The 21097-nt window shown below is 39.1% G+C and overlaps 1 protein-coding gene across 2 annotated transcripts in view; it reads right to left on the reverse strand.

Moving 5' to 3' along the window:
- Positions 1–21097, reverse strand: part of BBS1 (Bardet-Biedl syndrome 1) — a 1329035-nt gene that overhangs the window by 760521 nt on the left and 547417 nt on the right. For both annotated transcript variants that reach the window (XM_044078217.1, XM_044078216.1), the window contains one exon: positions 16095–16201. In XM_044078217.1, the coding sequence (XP_043934152.1) occupies positions 16095–16201 (107 nt within the window). The remainder of the gene's footprint in view (positions 1–16094; positions 16202–21097) is intronic.

Raw genomic sequence — 21097 nt, forward strand, 5'->3', positions numbered from 1 at the left:
ACTTGCACTTATGTGCTAAAATTATTAAATATGCAAATATTGTTCGGGAGGATTTGCAGATCTGGAATATTTTTCTGGCACAGGAAAAGTAAGTGAAGAAAGAAAACATTCTAGCTGGGGCAATATGGAGGTTTTTGCTAAAAGCTTTTATCCCTTCAATGGTGAGATATTGCTAGATTGTGTAGCATCCATACAGAGCAGAGTTAATTTTTGCCTTTAAACTGTTTGTGTGTTAATGACCTCTTTAAGGTGGGAGACAAGGGTGACACCAAGGCATTTAAAACAGAGGACAGTTCTATAGGTTTGATATATTGTATAAAAGGGGGGTGAGTAGCAGTGGCCATTTCCTTAATTTTGGAGGTGTACCAAAAACATTACTTTGGCTTTTTTAGCATTTAAAGTTAGCTGTTTATCAACCAACAATAGAAGTAAACCCTGGAGTGAATTTTGGAGTCTTTGTACTTCAGTACCATAGTTTAGGAAGAAATCAAAGAAGACTATGTATTCAATGTATAGAGAAATTTTAGTAGTTTTACAACAGAGTGAAGTGAATTTTTGAAAAGGCTGAAGGAAATAGTTGTTGGGATGGATCCTTGAGGGACACCTGCAGCATTTTTTTTTTGGTGGTGAACACGGAGCTGTTTTGTTTTACTGAGAAGAATCAATGTGACAGATATCTGGTAAAGCAGTCTAACGTAGGAGCTCTACAATAAGAATATGTCAGTTCACCAAAGTGAAGTGTGCGTTTAGCAGAGTCAAAGGTTTTGGATAAATCGACAAATGAGGCTACAGTGAGGTGTTGATTTAAGTATGGTATCAGTTACAGTCTGCAAGGTTATTTAGGTACCCCAGTGTTTTGAGGTTGTACTACTGAGAAGACAGTATGTTGTACTGGTAGATGTAAGTGCTACAGGTGGACTGGACTGCAAGTATAAAATGGAGACTAGGAAGAGTGCCACACAGGAGTAGTATGCTGATGGTTGAGAAGTGTACCTAGAAGTAATTTATTGTGTTATAGTAGTCAAAGAGTTGTTTGGCAGTGAAGTAAAACAGAAGGCTGCTCTGATTTTTATGCTACTTTGCAAAGGTGTTGCAATTTAGTAATGAGGGATCGGCAAGTTTAGCCAATTAGATTACAATCATGCCCAATTAAAAAAGGTTGGTTGGCTATAATTTAGATGTAGTGTTGTTGCACTGGCATTAAGGGACTCAGTAATTTTTACATGTGCTTGGAGGGTGACAGAGGTGACAAAAAGCCTCTATTGTGTGGTGAGAGCTCATAATATGCTTGAAGAGAAGCCAAGGAAGTTTCAACCAAATAGGTAATAGAATCTTCATTCAGCTAGTAAGTTGTGAGGCTAGAAGAGATACGTAGTAAGGGTTAAGGTATGTTAAGTGTGTCGGACGATGGGCCACGATGTAGCGTTTTGTGTGGAGTGTGGATTAAGCTGGAGAGGTATAGAGATAATGCGGATGAGAACAGGAAAGGAAGAAAGCAGTTAAGGGCAGTTAGCTTAGTACTAACCTATGAATGAGTATGAAATAACATTTGTAAAGATTCTTGGTCATTTTTGGATAAAATGAATCGGTATATAGTTATTGTTATAGTTATACACAAATGTTTTTATTTTTATTTTCGTAGAGGGCAGTAAGTGTATTAAAAGCTTTATTGTAGGTGGTTCTGTGTTATTACCTTTTTAAACATTAATTGGTAATTTACTTTTGATTATTACCTCGTTTATATAAGATTGTCATTATTAGTGTGTATTTGTCTGAAGAAGTTTGTGTATGGTACACAAACGAAAAGCGCTTTACTCCACTTTATTAACTAATTATATATTTTTTATTACTTGGACGTTTTAGTGCCACTTTTCCTGATTTATTTTGTGTTCTTAGTTTGCTGTTTGCCTCAGTTATTTACTCACTAATGTTTGGCAGTTTGATCATTTATAGAGTTGTTTCTTGTCATCTCTATTTGAATCTATGTCACAATTTATGAGACTTTGTGTTTTACTAAAAACTCTCAAATAATAAAAAACACCCTACTAGAACATCCCTGTACTCTATTAACTTAAAACAAAAACACAAAACTATTTACATCTTCAAATAAGGAACTTTAACATTCTTAATATGAACAACTGTCCCAAATCAACAGCTGTACCCACAGGCATCACCTAACCTAAAATTAAGGTTTGCATATTACAGCCTGTTCTTATGTTATCCTTATTCCCCTCTCAGATGTGAAAATAACTTCCATGCTTCCAGAAAACATTAACTTTTAGCCATAAGAAAAAGTGCACTGGCTATCATTAAATAAAACTAAATTATAAATTTGTTTTACTAAATGCATTGAAGTATTTAGGTACAAAAAAGCTGTTATCTCTTAGTCACCTCCAATAATTTCAAACTTTATTTTTAATAAATTGCTTGCTCTTATATCTTTTAATTGTACAATTCCTTCAGTAAACAATGCTCAGAACTCTCAAACTTTATTACCTACATCTGTAGTCAGCTTATCTCCATGGAAACATAAAAAATGTACAGCTGCCCTCAGCCGCAGATGTCTCAGCTCACAGAAAATTTATTTGCTAAAGGAAAATGTTTCATTACATTCATAGTGTTCACTTATTTTTGAAAAACTTGCATGCTTACACACAAAAAACTTGTAATTAGATTAAGCTAAGGGCATTAATAAAGACATTCACCTATACAAAAGTAAAACATTTCAACTCTCCATATATTATAATCAGTGCACTTTTACACCCCACCCCCATCCAAGATTATACCATATTAACTTAAACATGGTTTTGTCCACCCTTTTTCTCTTTTTTTATGTTGTAATACCTACATTTCTTAAAACTAAAAAAGTTAAAGCACTGGTTAACTTTGTCATCTTTATCACACACAACAATCACTGAAAAATTTTTACCATATAACATGCAACTTATATCATGGAATGTTTTATACAAATATTGTTAACAAAAATTATTTTACTTACAGCTACTCCTTTTTCTTTTTCCTTCTAGCATATTTCCAGATATTAATGACATGAATTAGGGTACATACCTTTCAGTCCCCCCTCAAGTTTAACAAAGTCAACAAAAGTCCCATCTTTATCAGCAACTTTTTTCTTGTAAAGCCATACTTCAATAATATGACTAATACTCTATAGTTTCACATTTATTCACTCTAATGTCAGTGTTGTTAGTCTTTTTCCTATTCATCTCTGTCTCTAAATCTCAGACTCCAGTTCAAGTCCAAGGTACTCCCGGTTCTTCCAGTCAACTCCTGTGCTTTATTCTGAATCTCAAGTATTTTCCTTTGGAATCATGGAAAATGTTTCACTGGCAAAGTCTCTCTATTATCAAATGAATGAGAATAAGAGTCCCCTTCTATTTAATGACTCACTTTTTGTTGGACAAAATTCTGTATTTCCTCCTTAGCCTGTTCTGCATCAAAAATAGCTTTGATACACCAGGAAAAATATTCTGAAGATAGGTGTATACAGCAGCTTGAATCTCACACCTGTCTCTTGACATTCCCTGATTGCTGGGAAAAAGTTGCTTCTCTTCTGTCTGGTGTGCAGTGAATAGTCATTTTCCACAACCACTCTACTGCCACAGTTTTTAAGGAGCAACTCTTTCTACTGATATGACTGCATCTTTAGTAATACAGGTCTTGGATGCATTCTCATGGCCAGATTTGGGGCACACAAATGATGTGCCCTTTCAATTACCAAATCCTGCTGTGAAGGACCAGTCCAGTTGCTTATTTGTGCTTTCATAAAATTAATATAGTCTGTTCTTTCCAGACTCTCTGGTACAGCAGAAAATCTCAGGTTTTCTCTGCTTACTCTGCACAGAGCCAGAACCAAAAAAGTGCCTTTGTGGGCTATCCTTGACCTGCTCATCAGCAAATCCACTGAAAGCTGTGGAAAACGGAAAGCTTGCCTAGAGTTAGGTGGGGACTACCCACTAATCCCAAGCCCAAAGAGAACAGCCAGACACCAGTGGCAGTTCCAACTACGTGGAGGGTCTGCTGCCACAGACAACTCACACTCCAATGCAATGCACACAACCTCAGGAATGCCACACCACCACAAAAAAGACTGCATATTTGCCCAAAACAGGCAAGTGGGTCCAATCTCAAGTCTTGAAGTGCAATCGTGCCCAAACTGTCAAGCCAAGATCTCTTTGGCTTTTAAACGGTACAGCATAACCAATAAGTTCCACATTTATAAAGCAACAAAACTGAGCACGATCATGAAAGGACATCCGCAAAAATTATATGAATCTTATATAGCAACAACAAAGAAAAAAAAGAGGTTCTCTTATGGGATGCACCCTCTACATAAGCTTCCAGTCACCCACTCACAATGGCACAATGGGCCCTTACAAGTTTCATCTCCAACAGCCAAGACTTGGGAAGAGCTAGACAGTGAGGAATCTCAGAGAGCAACTCCATGCCAGCATCTATGCCCAACCAGGGCAAACCAGAGTGAAGAAGCCTGAAAGAAAGCATCAAAAGCATCCCAAGATGTAACTACACTCCAGTGTTCCTGTAAAAGCAGAGAGAAATGGAACTTCAAAAGAACCATCAGGAGTAGAATGACACTAAGGTCAGAAATCAGATGAAAACATCCATCCTATTCTAGCAACAAAAGCTGAGGGAGTCATTTACCCTCATGAAAATGAAACAGCCTCTACTGTTACAACAAGGGCACAGTCTGAGCCTGTCTCAAATGTTCCCAATAAAACTCAAAAATAAAGAATTGAGGGAGAAAGAGAGAAACCGATGACAGGACAACAATGAAGATCCAGTTCTATTTTGTTCACCAAATGATTATGCTCCCTACCAGCAACAAAGCAAGACAGCCAGCATGTCACCAGGTAAACCTACAACACAATCCCGATTGCAACAAGGAGGCTGGCATTGACACACACACACAGTGCCCAGCTGGTTAGGAGGAAGCTGGCTGTATATGTTTGGTCCTGTGCTTAGTGTGATAGTATGGTCTCCCTTTCTTGTTGTAAAAAAAAAAAAAACCAGGAGAATGTCTCTAACTGAAGAGGGAAGCCTGCTTCACTTCTAGAGGGTCTCTGATGAGTCCCTAACAGCCCTAGTCATTGTACTCTACCTTCTTTAAATGAAGCATCCACTTCACAAGGGTAGATGATCACAGCTATGCCATTCTGCATAGGCACACATCACATCCTACAGTCTTAACCCAGGTATCCATGCAATCCATATTTCAGAGTGCTACACTGCAGCCATACCGAACAGCCAGTGTTTATTTGGAAGATGTCCTCATTCTGTCCACAGTCTGGATGTCTTTAGAACTTTTTTAGTGCAGATTCTATCAGGAAAGACTGGAGTAATGCTAGAAGATATGCACAGCTGGGAACCCTAAGCCTCAAAGTGGTTGAGGAGTACTTCCTCTTGCCACACTTGTCTAATATCCTAGACTCCTTTTCAGGTTGAAGGGAAGAAACAGACTCTGGTTCCTGGGATCAAAGCTAGCCCACAGAAACCACAAAAAAATATGTTCTGAGATGCTTTGACAGAGAATCACTTCAACTGACTAGGATATGTGCCACACAATAAACTTTCTGGGACGGGCCACAGTGGCACAGAGACGGTGCCTCCACACTTCCAAAAACAGCATCTTTAAAAGCAAGCTCTTGGGCTGGGGACGACATGGGAGTCCCAAAGCTTCCTACTCTTAAGGAGCATATAAGGAGAAAAATGAAGAAGACAAAACTTGAACACTTCATGAGCTGTGAAGAGGCCTTAAGGGAAAACTCATCTAAAGGGGAGCAGTTTGAACAACAACAGGGCTCATTTTCCTTGCCCATTTAATTTACAGGAGACTAACTGCTTACAGAATTCAAAGTGGAGCATTATGAGAGGAAGTCCTGTGTGTTCCTCAAGCCTGGACACATGATCACTCACTGGCAAATATCAGCATGTGTTAATAACATTTTCTCTACCTCTGCAAGGACCAAACGGACTTGAGAACCATGAGGATGGATAAGAACATATAATCCATGCAAAATGCAGACTCTGTCTTTAGAATGACAAGGCCCAAGACCATCCTTTAAATGAAGTACTCAGTGAAGAAAGTCCAGACTTCCCTTCAGGTCCTGTAAGAAGCGTCCTAGCGAATAGGAACTTTTACCACTAATGGCCAAAACTGAAAGCTAATCTTAACAAGTAGCAGGCAAAGGGGACAGGTACACTTATGTAGTCAATGCATTACAGCATTTTTAATCAAGTTGTGCATCTGTCCCTGAATAGAGGAACTTCTGAAGAACAAATGCCAAATTCATATAGGTAGAAATTAACCCAGCCCTAGGACTAACTAAGAAAGACCCTCCTTGTTAAATCTTGAGATTCTCTAAAATGGATTACTCAAACATAATCCAGTTGGTCTGTAAAGAGTTTCTGGTTTGGAACCACAGAAACAAAACAGACCATGACCAATAGTAATTTGACTGTGCCACAACCTGAACTCTTTCACCAATGCTACAGTTCGTTAACACATTCAGAGGATGTTAATCTGTGATGCAACTGACTGTGTTAATGTCACTGCAGTTTTCATATGCAACATGGAGTTGAGAATTATGAGGATGGATAGAAATATGTTATCCATGGATTTCAGAAAAGCCATTGCAGTCACAGCTGCATTATGTCCACAGGAAGGGTTATTATACACATCTTTGGAATCAGTATCAAGGACAGTTTCTAGAAATCTCTGGGTCTGAAATAAGAGCAGCACATCTGATTTCTGGTACTTGAGACATACCCCTACATTTAGAAAGCAGTTCAGAGTCAACTGAATTGCCATTAATATGATCTTTGGAGAATCTGCGACTTGTTCAAACAAGGATAGCTCTAAAAGGCTTATTATTTTAAGAAAGTACATCCTGGAGCCAGCCCTTTCTGAATGTACTAGAAAGACCAAACAGTACAGAGGTGAACTGATAAAGGAACGCCACATATATGAGGAGCTGTCAGTGAGCTTTATGAATAGGGACTGTGAAGGTAAGCAACATGCATGTTCAAGATTACAAAGAACACATATGTGTTAAGACAGATAAGGTTTGTATTGTCAACATTCTGTATATTCTTGAATGAATAAACTTGTTCATGTCTACCAGATGAAAATTGTGCTTCAGACTAACTTTCATGTTAGGCATCACAAAGAACACTGAATAAAACTGTGTTATTTAGTTGTCAAATTACAGGCAAGACTAAGTGGATCTGATCTTCTCTAGTATGTGGAACTGGTTTTAGAAAAATAACTCTGTTGTGTAACTTGTGCATGCTGCCTCCAATTATCAGATACCACTTTATTAAAAAATGTAGATAACTGACTGCGACCACCATTTACTGGTACACTGCTGTAGATTCTCTCTCCCGGTAGCTGCCTATTGCTGCTGTTTGGTATTATATACTTGCTATTTTTTTTTTGTTTGTTTTTGGAACTGTCTCGTCTGTTCATATTGCAGGCTTCTGTTTGACTTTCCACTGCTTCCCACATAAAGGGAAGGATTTGCTCAGAAAATTCTAGAAATATTTGGCTCAGGAAGTGGACATCTGTTTAACATTTTCCACTTTCCTCCAGGTCTTGTCACCACTTTCTTTGATGGAGCTCCAAAACATACCATAGCTCCCCCTCCCCCTTTCTGGTTCCTATAAAAGGTCCTTGTGGGGTGGAAAAACAAATTCCGACTGCATACAGTGTCTGGGCTTCCTTTTTGCTCCTTGATGAGAGTTTCCCTTATCTTTGGTCTGATAGAGTCAAACCATCAAAAGAGGCATTAATGAAGTATGCCTTGAAGCCGTCTGTGAAGTTGTACAGGTGCATCCAATTGTGAGAGCATATAGCTATGCCAGTACTTAGCACTTTCCTAATTACTTCACTTCTCAATCTTAAATGTAACGATATTTTCATAGTTGCTCTACTACTAACATATCATACTATATTTCATTATCAACCACCTTCCCCTTTTCTAACATTTCCATAGTTAAGCTGCCTCTTCTTTTCATTATTTTAATTGCTAGAAATTGCAAGTAATATTACAGTATCTTTTCAATGTTATCTCTCTTTGCTATATACAAGCCTGTCTACTGATAATGGGTGTTCTGTTCCTAAATGATGTTTATGTAAGGTATTGTAACTTTTGTGTATGTACACTTACCTATATTTTGTACACCTTCTCCTCTCATATAACTGCATTTTATGTATGTTAAAACTGTTGTGAAATATGGAGCTTTTCTTCCTGAGCCTCCGCATAAAAAGGCTTTTATCTCAGTTATACTTTTTCAGTAAACAAAGACAGACAGATACATACATATACAAATACATAAACAGACAAATAAAGATACTTGCAAAAGAAAAACTGTCACAGTCAAACCCAATTTCCAGGCATGAAAGGAAATAAAAATCTACTCAGATTTCCTGATATCTTTAGTTTTTTCTAGGTAATATCTGAGTGGTTTATGTAAATCCAAGGTGTGAAGAATTTTCTCACCGTCATTCTGTGGAGGGAAAAAGGAAGAATTGTTTGATTTAAAAACAAATGATTACCTAGCCTGACCATAAAACAAGAACGGGTAAGAAGAGACACCTGTCCTTGTAAAAAAACAAGGTAGAACTGCCCTGAGTTCTTGAAGTTCAGAGACAGTTGAGGCATGGTTCTTCAAACATTGCCTCCTTTTGAATGCCAAAAAAAACAAACTCCTGCTCTTCAGGCCTAATAGTAAGTCCCCCCACATAGACTTCTCTATTAAATCCAACAGTGGCACACATATATCCCCTGACTCTACCACTAAGCTGTTAGGTATTATAATTGACAACAACCTCACTTTTGATAATCACATTAATAACACTATTAAAACAGTAAATAGAAAACTCGGCTCCTTCTATAGAATTAAAACCTTTTTAACTCCAAAGGCCAAAATTACATCCGCTCACTCTCATCTTATTTCCACTCTTCTTTATGCTTCACCCATTTACACTAACCTAAAGAAAAATAATCTCACTAAACTAGCAAATGCATATAATAGCATTGTTAGATTTTCTACTGGAAACCTATTTAGAACTCACCACTGTCAGAATCTACAGCAACTAAACTGGCTAGAACTTAAAAACACGCTGTTACTTTCCCAACTTACCTTTGTTCATAGGATATTTTACCAACCAAAAAATACCCCTATACTTTCTGACCTTATTTCTCCCTATTCTAATCTAAATTCATTACGCTCCTCAAACAAACTTCTTGTGAGGTTAACTAAGTCTAACAACATCGCCGGTGACTCACTATTCTCCAATACCATAGGTAAATACTGGAATCTTCTACCTACTACTCTAACTTCTATTCCTTCACCCTTCCTCTTTAAACAAAAGCTCAAACAACATCTTAAAACACTCTGGTTATGCCCATGCATCAATCCCGACTAATCTTATGATTCTACTAATTACTCTTTTTTTAATACCTTCTTTTACCTCTCTCTACTCACTCCCCTTGAGAAGCTAATCTCTAAAACTCCCTCGTTAATAGCCTCTGATATTAATTAATATAGAACTGTGCATGTGTATATATTTACTGAATCAATTATATTCTTCATGAATGTTTTACTAAAGTAGAACTCCCCTATCTTGTACTGTAAATAGAATTAAAGTGTCCTTCCTAGTATATATTCTCAATTAGTATAAACTAGATTGAACCATGTTTCTGTTTGTATTTTACTAACTATTTACTTTCTTTATGTAAATAATTTGTTTTGTATTAACTTCAATGTGGATCTTTTCTCCCCGGGGCTCTGCTGAAAATGGAAATGTATCCAGTTGGACTAGCCCGGTAAACAAATGTAAAATAAAATAAAATAAAAATAGTGGTGGGTTCAGAAGCAAAAGTGGCCAAAACATACGCTTTAACAGATGAATATGCCAGGGCAGAAGTGAGCAACTCACACAAATAAGAAAGGACCATAAGAATACCCACAGAAAAAGGTCCAGGTCATGCTTGAGATACCAAATAGAAAATCTCTTCCATTTAGCCACATAGGGTTTCTCGGCCTTCTGCAAATCCTCAGAAAATTGTGGTTTACATGGCACAAAAACCCTATCATGCAGTCAAATGAAGGGAGAACAACTGAGGATGAATGAGAGATCCCTTGTCTTGTGTAAGTAGAGCCATTCTGTGAAGTAACTTGTGATGATTGCCCCTGGCCAGATGGAAAAGAAGAAGGGAGTCAATGCTGTCTGAGCCAAAGTGAAGTTACCAGTAAGATTTTTGGAGTAGTCCATATGATCTTGTGGATGACTTTTGGCAACAGAGGAACAGAGGGATAAGCATACAAAAACATCATCTCCAGGAAAAAGATGTGGAGTCCTTTTTACAAGCCAGAGGGTTTGGCACTCTGGAACAGAACCTGTGAAGTTGTCTACTCAGCAGGGAGGCAAAAAACATCTACTTGAGGAGTACCCCACTGAAGAACAATGTCCAGGAACACCTCCCTGTGAAACATCCATTCATGAGGATTGGTCCTGGACCTCCTCAGTGTCTGTGGCACTACACTTTGCTCTGAAGGTATGTAAATTGCCTGAATGATCAAGTCATGGTGGAGAGCAAAATCCCATGCCTGAAGAGCCAACCCTGCAAAGAAGGTATGACTCTGTGCCCCACAGTTTGTGGATATACCATACAACTATGGTATTGTCTGTAAAAATCCTTATGGGCAATGGGATCCAAAGGGAGTGGGAGCATGGAGAGTCAGAATCCGAGCTCTCATCTCCTTGATCCTGATATGGTCTGCTAGTTGTACAGGAGACCAAACGTCTTGGACCCTGACAGTATTGGAGGGCGCTTGCCGCTTGCTAACCCTGATCTGAAGCATCCTTGTACAGTTCCTGACTGGGAACTAGATCAGGAATAAGCTGGCTGGCATTCAGAGAGATCTGATGAATCCATCACAGGAATTTAAGCTTCAGGCATGGTAACAGAGGAATAGGAAGATTCACAGGATGGCAGTGCTGAAGCTAAACATTTTTTAGGTACCAGTGAAACTTCCTCATTTGGAGTTTGGCATGAGAAACCATAGGAATGATGGATGCTATGAACTCCAGAACTTGAAGGAATTCCCTTGCAGGAAGAACTGAAAGAGGAAGAAGGAAATGAAAAATGTTGCCAAGAACAGGACCACTGGAGAAGGCAGCAAAGCCATCACTGGCACAGACTGAATCAGCCTCAGAAAACCTGATCTTGAGATGGGTCATCACAGATTTTTTGAGGTTTAAGGAGAACTCCACTCTTCAAGGGAGAAGCACTGTAAATTCACGATCTTGAAGATGATGATGCCAGGAGGAAGCTTAAATCAAGAGACTATCTAAAAAAAGGAAAATCTGAATTCCCTGAAGCCTGCAGAAGGCCACCACTGGGGCTAGACATTTTGTAAAGTCCCTCAAGGACAAAGAAAGACCAAAAGGCAAACCACAGAATTGATAATGTGAGGAAGAAACAGAGCAACATAAACATTTGTTAAAGACATAGTGAATAGGAATGTGAAGACAAGCATCATTCAAATCCAGAGGCACTAGGAAAGCTTGTGAAGCAGCAGAGGGAAGAGAGTTTGAAGAGACAGCATCCTAAAGGTTGGGCCTGCAAGACCCGTCCTTCCTGGGAACCAGAAACATCCTGAAATAAACCATGTGCCTTTTTTTTGGGGGGGGGGGGCAGGCTGAATGGTTCCCTGCACTAAAAGATCCCAAAGAATCAAAGAAAAATTAGAGAGCTGGCAAGGAAGAAGGAGGATGGAGAAGACCTGAAAAGTGAGGAAGGGACTTCCAAATTATAAAATAACCATTTTGGATAATAGAAAGCACCCAAGAGTCATAGTTATCTGTTGCCAAACAGGAAAGAACAGAGTTAACCTGAGGGAAAAGCAGAACCTGGCAGAGAGGCAGAAGTGGCTGAATGTCAGATGGAAGCAGATTTGTCGGGGGCTTTTGACTCTTAGAACCTTGAGAAAACTTATCATGAAAATCCCTTTTGGAAGACTTCTTACCACTAGAAGGCTGTCTTGGTTGCCTTCCAATAAAGGAAGATTTAGAAGAATAATTTCTTCGAAATCGAGGAACAGGAAAAAGAAAGATCTGAATCAGATACTGCATGACTTTCCCCTTGCCCTGCAAGTTCTTAAACAGCTCAGCTGCAGCACAGCCAAAAAGATTCTGGCAGGAGCTTTGACTTAATAACAGGGGAGCCAGTACGTGTAACAAAGAATACCTTCTTATCATAAACCCTGATGCAGCTGTCCTAGAAGAGGCATCAGTAACATCATAACTGTACTTTACAGAGTGACAAGCCACCTGAGAAGCAGTACTCAAAGAAATAGAAGACTTTGCCTCTTTATCAGGCAAATCAGTCAGCATACCCCAAAGCTGAGAAATAAGAACCAGCACAAACTCAGTTAAACAAGTCTGGTAGTCAATGGTCCTGAAAATTTAAGTGGCAGAAGTATTCACTTTCTTGCCGTACCGGTCAACAGCATAAGTGTCCTTATCTGAAGGTAAAAGCTTAGAAGAGGACATCAATTCAGGTAGCTTGTCAGGAACTAAGGAAATCATGGCAGGGTCTGAAGAAAGACCTTGATACAAAAACTTCTGAGCTTCAGGGACTGCACAGAATCTGTCAGTCTTCTTTGTAGCAGGAGACTGGGAATCAGGGGCATGAGAAGCTGAAGAGAAAGTATCTAACAAAACACACAACATGGGGGGAGGGGGACGAACAACAACTGCAGAAGATCATGGCAAATCAATCTACAAAAGCTCACAGTACTTCTTTTGGACATCAGAAACTTGGAAATCCAATTCAAAATGTTCCATCATATGTACCACAGTATGCCCAAAGGATATTTCTTCCATAATGGAAGCTAGAAAAAGAGAATCATTTTCCTCAAACCTAAAGCAAGAGGAGAATGGATTTGAGAAGAATAAGCCAAGGACTCTTCACCAAAATTCAAATCTAACTCTTCATCAGAGGACTCAGCCTCCCTATAGCATTTAGATGGAGTACAGGAGCAAGGAACAGAAGAAGGGACAGTTTTAACCTTGAGAAGGCTTTAAAGGCATAAGGGCATTAAATAGACCCTGTGTGAAATCCTTTGCCTCAGGTGCCACATGCCTGGTTTTCTGTTTCTTTTTCAAAGAAACATCAGTCCTAACAAATCTAGGAGACTCAGACTCCTGCAGAGATTCAATAAGAGTACCAGGGGCTTCCTCCATAACTAATATCTGGCAAATCCCCATAGATGTCTGCAGCAGACATAGGCACAGCCTCAGAAGATATGCAAGTAGCCCCTTGGTCATGCCAGAGGAAGCTGATGCTGTTATAGAATGATCCTTGGATTCTTCAGCCAACCAAATGGAGACGTCCGGATGATGCTGGACAGCAGCAACAGATTCAATGTGCTCCTTCTTAGATGACTTTTAAAGCAGAGGATGAACGTCAGATGCCATGGTACCCTGGGCCAAACACTTCAAACGTTGATTTACCAAGTAAATAGAAAAATGACAGATATCTGCAGAGAGTCTTTGGAACAAATGTTTGACAGTTCTCACACTGAGTATTGGCACGTGTAGTGAATAAACAAAAAAAGGCTCTTGTGTCTATCTTTAGGGGAAATCTGCCTCCCACATTCAAATTTTCCCTTCCTGGATGACATGTAAAAGGATGAAGCTAGAAAAGGAAAACTAGGAAGGAAAAGACTCCAACAGTGCACTTATCTTATAAACGCTCAGTAGCAGAACCAACCTGGCACATGACCTACATACCAATGTCACACAATAGCATTTGAACTGACAGCAAGGATGTTCTGATGATTAGGCACTTGTACATTGTTCATGTACCTCACACCTTGGACACAGGACATACTTTTGTTGTAAGGCACCTGGAAGGAGATAAGGCTTTCATATGCCAGACGTTCTGCTGCCTTGGTAGGACATCCCATCTGTAAAGGATAATGCAACACTAATAAGGAAGGACATCCTGAGCAGGAGAGGGAGTGCAGAAATATTTGGTAACAGATGAAGGATCATCAACAAAACATGAACAAATGAGAATAAAACTCAGGAAAGAACATGTCAAAATACTAAAACTAATACTGACAACTGCCTTGACATCTAGGAATAAAGTCCAAACTATAAACCAGCTTGCTCTTCCTGTTCTAAATTACAGTTTTGGGTGACTGACTATCTCCAAAAAGTACTGGATCATTTGGACAGGAAAACAAGAAAAATACTCAAAGCTTATCAAATAATATATAAAAAAATCAGTGCATACTAATATTAAATATTCCTCACTCTTAAGGAGGTATGGGCCTACTGAAAATTGATTACATTTAGATCTGCAAATTGTGGAACTGCATACATATCTGCGGACTTCACCAGATCCAAACAGTGAAAGGTTTAAAATATGGGAAAAAGAAGCCTAAATGGAAATCAAATAAGAGGAAGATAAAAACCATATAGCAACAGAATGTGCCACAAAATAAGGGAAAGAACATAAGGAACAGGATCAGACGAGGAGAGAAAATTGGAAAATCCATAAATATAAGGGCAAGTATACAGATCTCCTGGAGTAACCTTATGTTTAACAAGACTGGATGCAGGAATGGTTATGAACAGATGAACTGAAACCAAAAGATGAAAGGCCCAAGACAGTAGATTATGTACACGTTGGTTTACAAAGTCTACTGAACATGTGGAAGAAACAGAAAACTGTAGGTTATGTAAAAAAAGAACTGGAAACAGTCACACATCTTGTTGAGTTTGACACACTCAAGACAGATGGTCTGTATACTGAAAGGCACAATAATGTGGCAAGACTGTTGCACTGGGGATTGTGCACACACTACAAATCAGAAGATTAGAAACAAACCACAAAGTATTATAGAGAATGATGAAGTTTATATCACATGAGATCAACCATTACCAACAGTTCAAAAATAGATGCGAGAAAACTAGATATAGCAGTCCTTGAAAAAAACAGACAAAAGTAGCTTTGATCATTACAGTTGCTACATGCAGTGATTACAGTGGCTTATGTACAAGAGACACACAAAGTCATAAAATATCAAGATTTGCAGCAATGTTGAAGAAGGATACCTAGACAGTTTCAATAGTAGTACGAGCAACATGCCTAATAAAAAATAATTTACAGTCTTACTTAGATATGCTACTAATACATGTAACTCCTCATGGCAAGACGTTGTCCCGTTCGATTCTCAGCTAGAGCATCTTCTGTGTGGAGGCATACGTGAATGGGGCGTGCCTTCATTGAAGGTTGTGCGTCAGGGCTGGTAACCCGGTACGTAAAAATCCACTACCAATCATTAGCGGACAGGAGTTCCGCTGTGGCGATCCCTAACCGGGAAAAGCAGAAAGACACAAACAAACTTGTAACTCCATATGAATTATAGGGAGTCGTCAATTTTGGCACATTGCAGGTGCTGAGCAGAGCACTTTTGGCTAACATCAAAGATTCAAAGACTGAAACAATACTAATTTCATGAACTTTAACTGTACCCCAAATTAGGAATGGGGTCCACCCCTGCCATGATATTAGAAACAAAAAGATGTGGAGAACTTAAATTAGGCACCTAGGAACATCCAGCTGCTAAAAAGATCAAGCCAGCAGACAGACATTAGCTTCCAACTTTATCTAATTTATTTTACTGATCTCCCAAAGTAAATATCCTTATGATAAAATATCTTGTACAAAAACTGTTACTGTACTGTTCCTATGGCTCTGCGCCCAACTTTTCTGACTGTATAGTCAATGTGTTGCTGCTTCTATATTTGCCCATTAGTGATCACCCCAGCTCTCTCCCTGTATAGGCTTCTGGCATGTAGAACTATCAAACTTACAAATACTCATATATGGGCAGACTGTTGCTATAGATTGGTGGCTTTGTAAATCAGCAAGGTTCTTTTATCATCCAAACTTTCCTTTAAATCTTGAAACAATGTTCTGTCAAGTATCCTGAGCAGTCTGTCTACGTAAGTGTCACTAACAAACAGAAAATACCTTCGGAGAAAATAAATGTTTCCATTCCTGCAGGCCACTGTAATACGAAACTCCACATCAAACTGACCAGTGACATCCATAAAGACAGGTGCACTTGGAATACTCATCTGTTAACAATAAGGAAAACAAATAAATAAAAGAAAACTACAACTTTATTAAAAATTCAGTAGATAGGACCAGGCATTCACTGATGTTCAAGCCACAAACATCACCATAAAAAAAATGTATCAATGTCAGATTAGACAGGAACCAAACAAAAGACACATGGCTTAAAGATATGGAGGTCAATAAAATTAAAAAAACCTCATACTTTGGTTCAGAATCTCAAATGCATTTATAAAGTTCAAAAATAACATGCAGAATGCAGATGAAGCTAATAATCCAGCTCCTTTATTATTTTAATAGAATAGTGAGTACATCTGTACACAACAGTACTACTTCAGACAGTTATAAGACCAACTTGCAATCTTTATATAACACATTCATTACTTAATTATCCAATCAAAAATGGAGCTGCAAAGGTACCCCCTCTCAGGTGACACTTGATGGAAATCATTTAGATCGGGTACATAATAAAATTGGGAGCAATACTTGCAAGTACATCTCCCTCAGTTCTAAAGACCATGAAGGTCCTCTCTCTGAAATACACATATGAAAAGTCTAAAAACACAAAATATACCATAAAGTTTACACATACCATTTGAGTGCTTAAAGTATTTTAATTAAACTTTTGTTCACAGTACACATATACTCATACAGCTATTCTTCTAGATTTTTGTTGTACCCGCACAGAAGTCCTAGCAGCTCGTTCATTTTGCTGCATACACTACCTTTGATGTATTAGTTTGCACATATAAATCATTTACAATTCCTGTCTGCAAATGGATACTCAAAGTATTCAGTTTTGTGTAAATATATTTACAATGTGCGTGACAGCCACAAGCATCTGCTCCATATTTTATGGAAGGTATACAATGAAAATTTACAATGCCGTTAGTATGTAAAAAATTGTGCATTGAAATGTTATGTTACACAAGGTTTATGCAAACTTAACTTTATAAAAGTAAGTATTCTCCATACAACTGTTTCAGTCAGCAGAATCAGTTATATTTTAGTTTTTGCTTACAATAACTGAAGTTAGCTATACTGCAGATTTTATACTGCAGTTCCTGTCACAACATTATACAGACAGTACATGAGATCGCACTGCACACATCTAACTCACTCGGCTCAGCTAATTTTTTGCTCAGTTTTTATGGGCAGTATTAGTGTTAACTAAGCTCATATTCCTCTCCTGCTGCTGTAGGGTCAAACAGATTATGCACATCTTTTTGTCTGACTCCCTGTAGCTTCCTACTCAGCAGCAAAATTGCACTACTTCCATCTGGCTCTGGTGTTAGTCTGTGTTGCTGGGAACCTCAGTGTGACTGTTGTTGGTAGGGCAGGTTGTGTATGCAGTGTGTGTGTGTTGGCAGTGCAAAGAAGTGGCTGACATACTGCTCTCCTTTCGGGGTGGAGGATCAGACCTTTGGGAAACATCAACCTCTGATGGAGATCAGGAGCCTCACAACTCATTACTCAACTTACAGTGGACAGCGATGGCATTGTGATATTCTTGAATTAGCCACACCCTACACCAAGGAATTCTGACCAGCCTTCACAAGAAGGATGACTCCTGCAACTTCTCTTTGGATCCTTCACTCCCAAATGAGCTACCATAGAAGGTGACTTCTCAAGAAGTCATGAAGCTCACCCAGCAAGAGGTTATGTTCAAGAGTCAACAGTAAATAGAGAATCTGGAGTTGAAGGGAGGAGGAATGGCTGAGGACTGTGCAGGTTTGGCAAAAGAAAAAAATGCACTACTATAGCCCCTTCACATCCAAATGAAAGTTAAATTGTGGCTCAGAGTTGCCATGTCCATTAAAACAGGAATTATGTACTCACCATAATGCTCCACCTGTGTTGTCCATTTTAATTTTTCCTCAATCTGTGGGTTCAGATCCGATCATTGGATCCAACTCAGCCACTTTCCATAGCTCTAGGATCCGATTCTCAAACTCCTCCCCTACTCATAAAGCCTCATTCCCCCAGAATACCTTTGAGTTTGCTGCTAACATATTTACAGTATATCTGCATTTATATACAGATTATGAACAACTGACAGAAAGTGATAGCATAAAGTTCAGGAGTTCAAACAGTACCATGGTTTCTAAATGCATATCTATAAGGTATCTCATAATCATGGACAGGGGGAACAGGGGGGAAGGTTGAGGAAGAATAAAAATGGACAACACTGATGGAACATTATGGTGAGTACATAACTTCTTTATCTGATGTTGTCATTTTCATTCATTCCTCAACCTGTGGGGCAGAGTCCCCAGCTACAATAATCTTGGGTGGCCCTCATGGAAGGATATTCCAGAACACTGCAGAATAAAAAGCAGCTCTATTTCTAGAAATAATATCCAGTTTGTAATATGTAATAAAGGTATGGGAGTTTGACCAAGAAGTAGCTGCACAAATGTCATCAATAGAAACTCTTGGACCAGAAGGCCTGAGATATAGACATTGATTTGGTAGAATGAGCTTTCAAGTGGTGCAGCAGTAGCATTGTCGCCTCACAGCAAGAGGTTCTCCGGTTCAATTCTCGGCTGGGGTGCCTTCTGTGTGGAGTCTGTATAACCTTCCTGCGTTTGTTTGGGTTTCCTCTGGGTGATCCAGTTTCCTCCCACGTTCAAAGACATGCATCTGGAGCGTTTCTTCCTGGGCCTCCACTGAAAACTGGCTTTGTTCCAAGTTGGACTTTCCCAGTCAACAAATGTTAAATAAATAAATAATAAAATAAAAGTGTTAAGTTAGTGTAATGTCTTTGGAAGAATACACATAAGAAATGCAATCTGTTATCAATTTAGCCAGTGTGGTTTTGGAAAACTGGCCTTCCCAATCTAACATTAGAGAAAGAAACAAAAAGCTGAACGGATTTTCTGAAAGATTTTGTCTTATCTAGATAGAAAGCAATCATCTATAAACAGCTAGAACATGAAGCGTATATTCACCTATGTTTTGGAAATTTGGAAAGAATACTGGTAGGCTGATGACTTGACTGATACTGTTTTCAGATACAACTTTGGGTATAAAGGAATAATTGCTACATAAAGTCACCCTATCTTTATTGAAAATTAAGTATAGAGGGTTGGATGACCGTGCTTGCAATTCAGATACTCTTCTAGCTGAAGTAATAGCTACCAAAAATGCAGTCTTCCAAGAAAGGCATTTTAAGTCAACTTTGGCTGAGGGTTCAAAAGAGAGATGAACACGAGCTTGTAAGATCATGATTAAGTCCCAAGGAGGAGTGGGGTCCTTTATATGAGGTCTAAGTAAGAAGGTACCCCTAAGAAAGGCCTTACACAATTTGGATGAAGCAAGTAATGAGTTTTCTCCAATGTGAAAAATCAAGATGGCTGCCTGTTGCAATTTAACAGTAGAAAAACTTGCTCAGTCTTGGAAAATTTAAGCAAGAAAATCTAAAACTGCCAGAATAGGAGCTGTGAATGGGTCTAAGTGTTTTTGCTGAGCCCATGTAGAGAACTTTTTCGATTTGCTCTTACAGATTTTTTCTAGTGGAAGCTTTATGTGAGGATACCAAAATCCTCTGAATCAGGGATGAAAGCCTGGTATTTCTAGCCATCACTGGAATTGGAGAAACCATGTGGTTAGTTTTAGTCCTGGAAGATCCGGGTGAATTTGCCCTGATGGATGGGACAGAAGATCTGGACTTGGTTCCAGTGTCCATGGAGGGCATATTAGATGAGACCAAAGGAAGGGAAACTAGACCTGTCAAGGCCAAAAGGGAGCAATGAAGATCACTTTGCTCTTCAACCTCTATGCTTTCTGGAGGAACTTGGGTATGAGGGGAAGGGAAGGGTAAAATAAAAAAAGACCGTAGGGCGCCAAACATGGACTAGAGCATCTCTCTGTGATTGTCCCTGTGGAGGGATCAGGGCAAAAAACCTGCTGCACTTCTTATCGTAAGGGGATGCAAACAGGGAGCAGCAAGGATGGATTTGAAGGATTTGTGGAAAATTATGTTTGTCACTGATTGATTTAGACACCACTCAGGCATGAGGATAATTCTGCTGACCCCGTACACTAAGATGCTGGATTTCTATGGAATGTGTATTGCAGTTACAAAGTGGTTGGAAGAAATCATCCATTGCCAAACCCACATTGCTTTTCGACACAGTGGTTAAGATCTGGTTCCTCCCTGCCTGCTGATGTACCATACTACTGACATGTTGTCCGTTTCTATGGCAGTAGTCTCTAGAGAGAGAAAGCTCTGAAGGGCTTGCAATGCTAGAAGCACTGCTCTCATCTCTAGAACACTAATATGCAAATTGGTCTCCTGTATCGACCACATGCCTTGGACCTTTGGGCCCACATCACCCAATCTGGGAGGCACCCTTGGTCAACATGGCACTGGGGAGTGGAGGAACAAAGGGAAGTCCATTATTTTTTTTACACACCTTTATTGAATTATCACTTGTGAAACGGGCACATTTACATTTATATAAAAGTAATCAAACTGTATTAACAAGTTAAAATTAACAAACGCTATGCTTCACATTGCTATATATCATACAACCTAAGCAACAAAGAGACGTCCTTGTTTGTCTTCTTCCAAGTGGAGTCACCATAGAAGAGAGTCCTTGCACACTTGGGATAACTTTATAACATGATTCAGCGGGTATTGATGTAAGGACCACTGGACCACCAGAGTCCATTGTAGAATTCTCATGTACAAGCATGCTGTTGGGATCGATGTTATTGTGGCAGCCATTTAACCTAATGCTCTGAGGAATACATTTGCTGGGGTTGTTGGGATAGCCAGAATTTGTCTGATATGCAATCTCATTGTGGAAATCCTATCTGGAGGTAGGTAGGCTAGACAATTTGCTGTATTCAGACATGCTCCTATGAAGTCTATCATCTGTACAGGCTGTAGT

Source organism: Protopterus annectens, chromosome 7.part0 (assembly GCF_019279795.1).
Source record: "Protopterus annectens isolate FY-2018-M chromosome 7.part0, PAN1.0, whole genome shotgun sequence".
Lineage (NCBI taxonomy): Eukaryota > Metazoa > Chordata > Ceratodontiformes > Protopteridae > Protopterus > Protopterus annectens.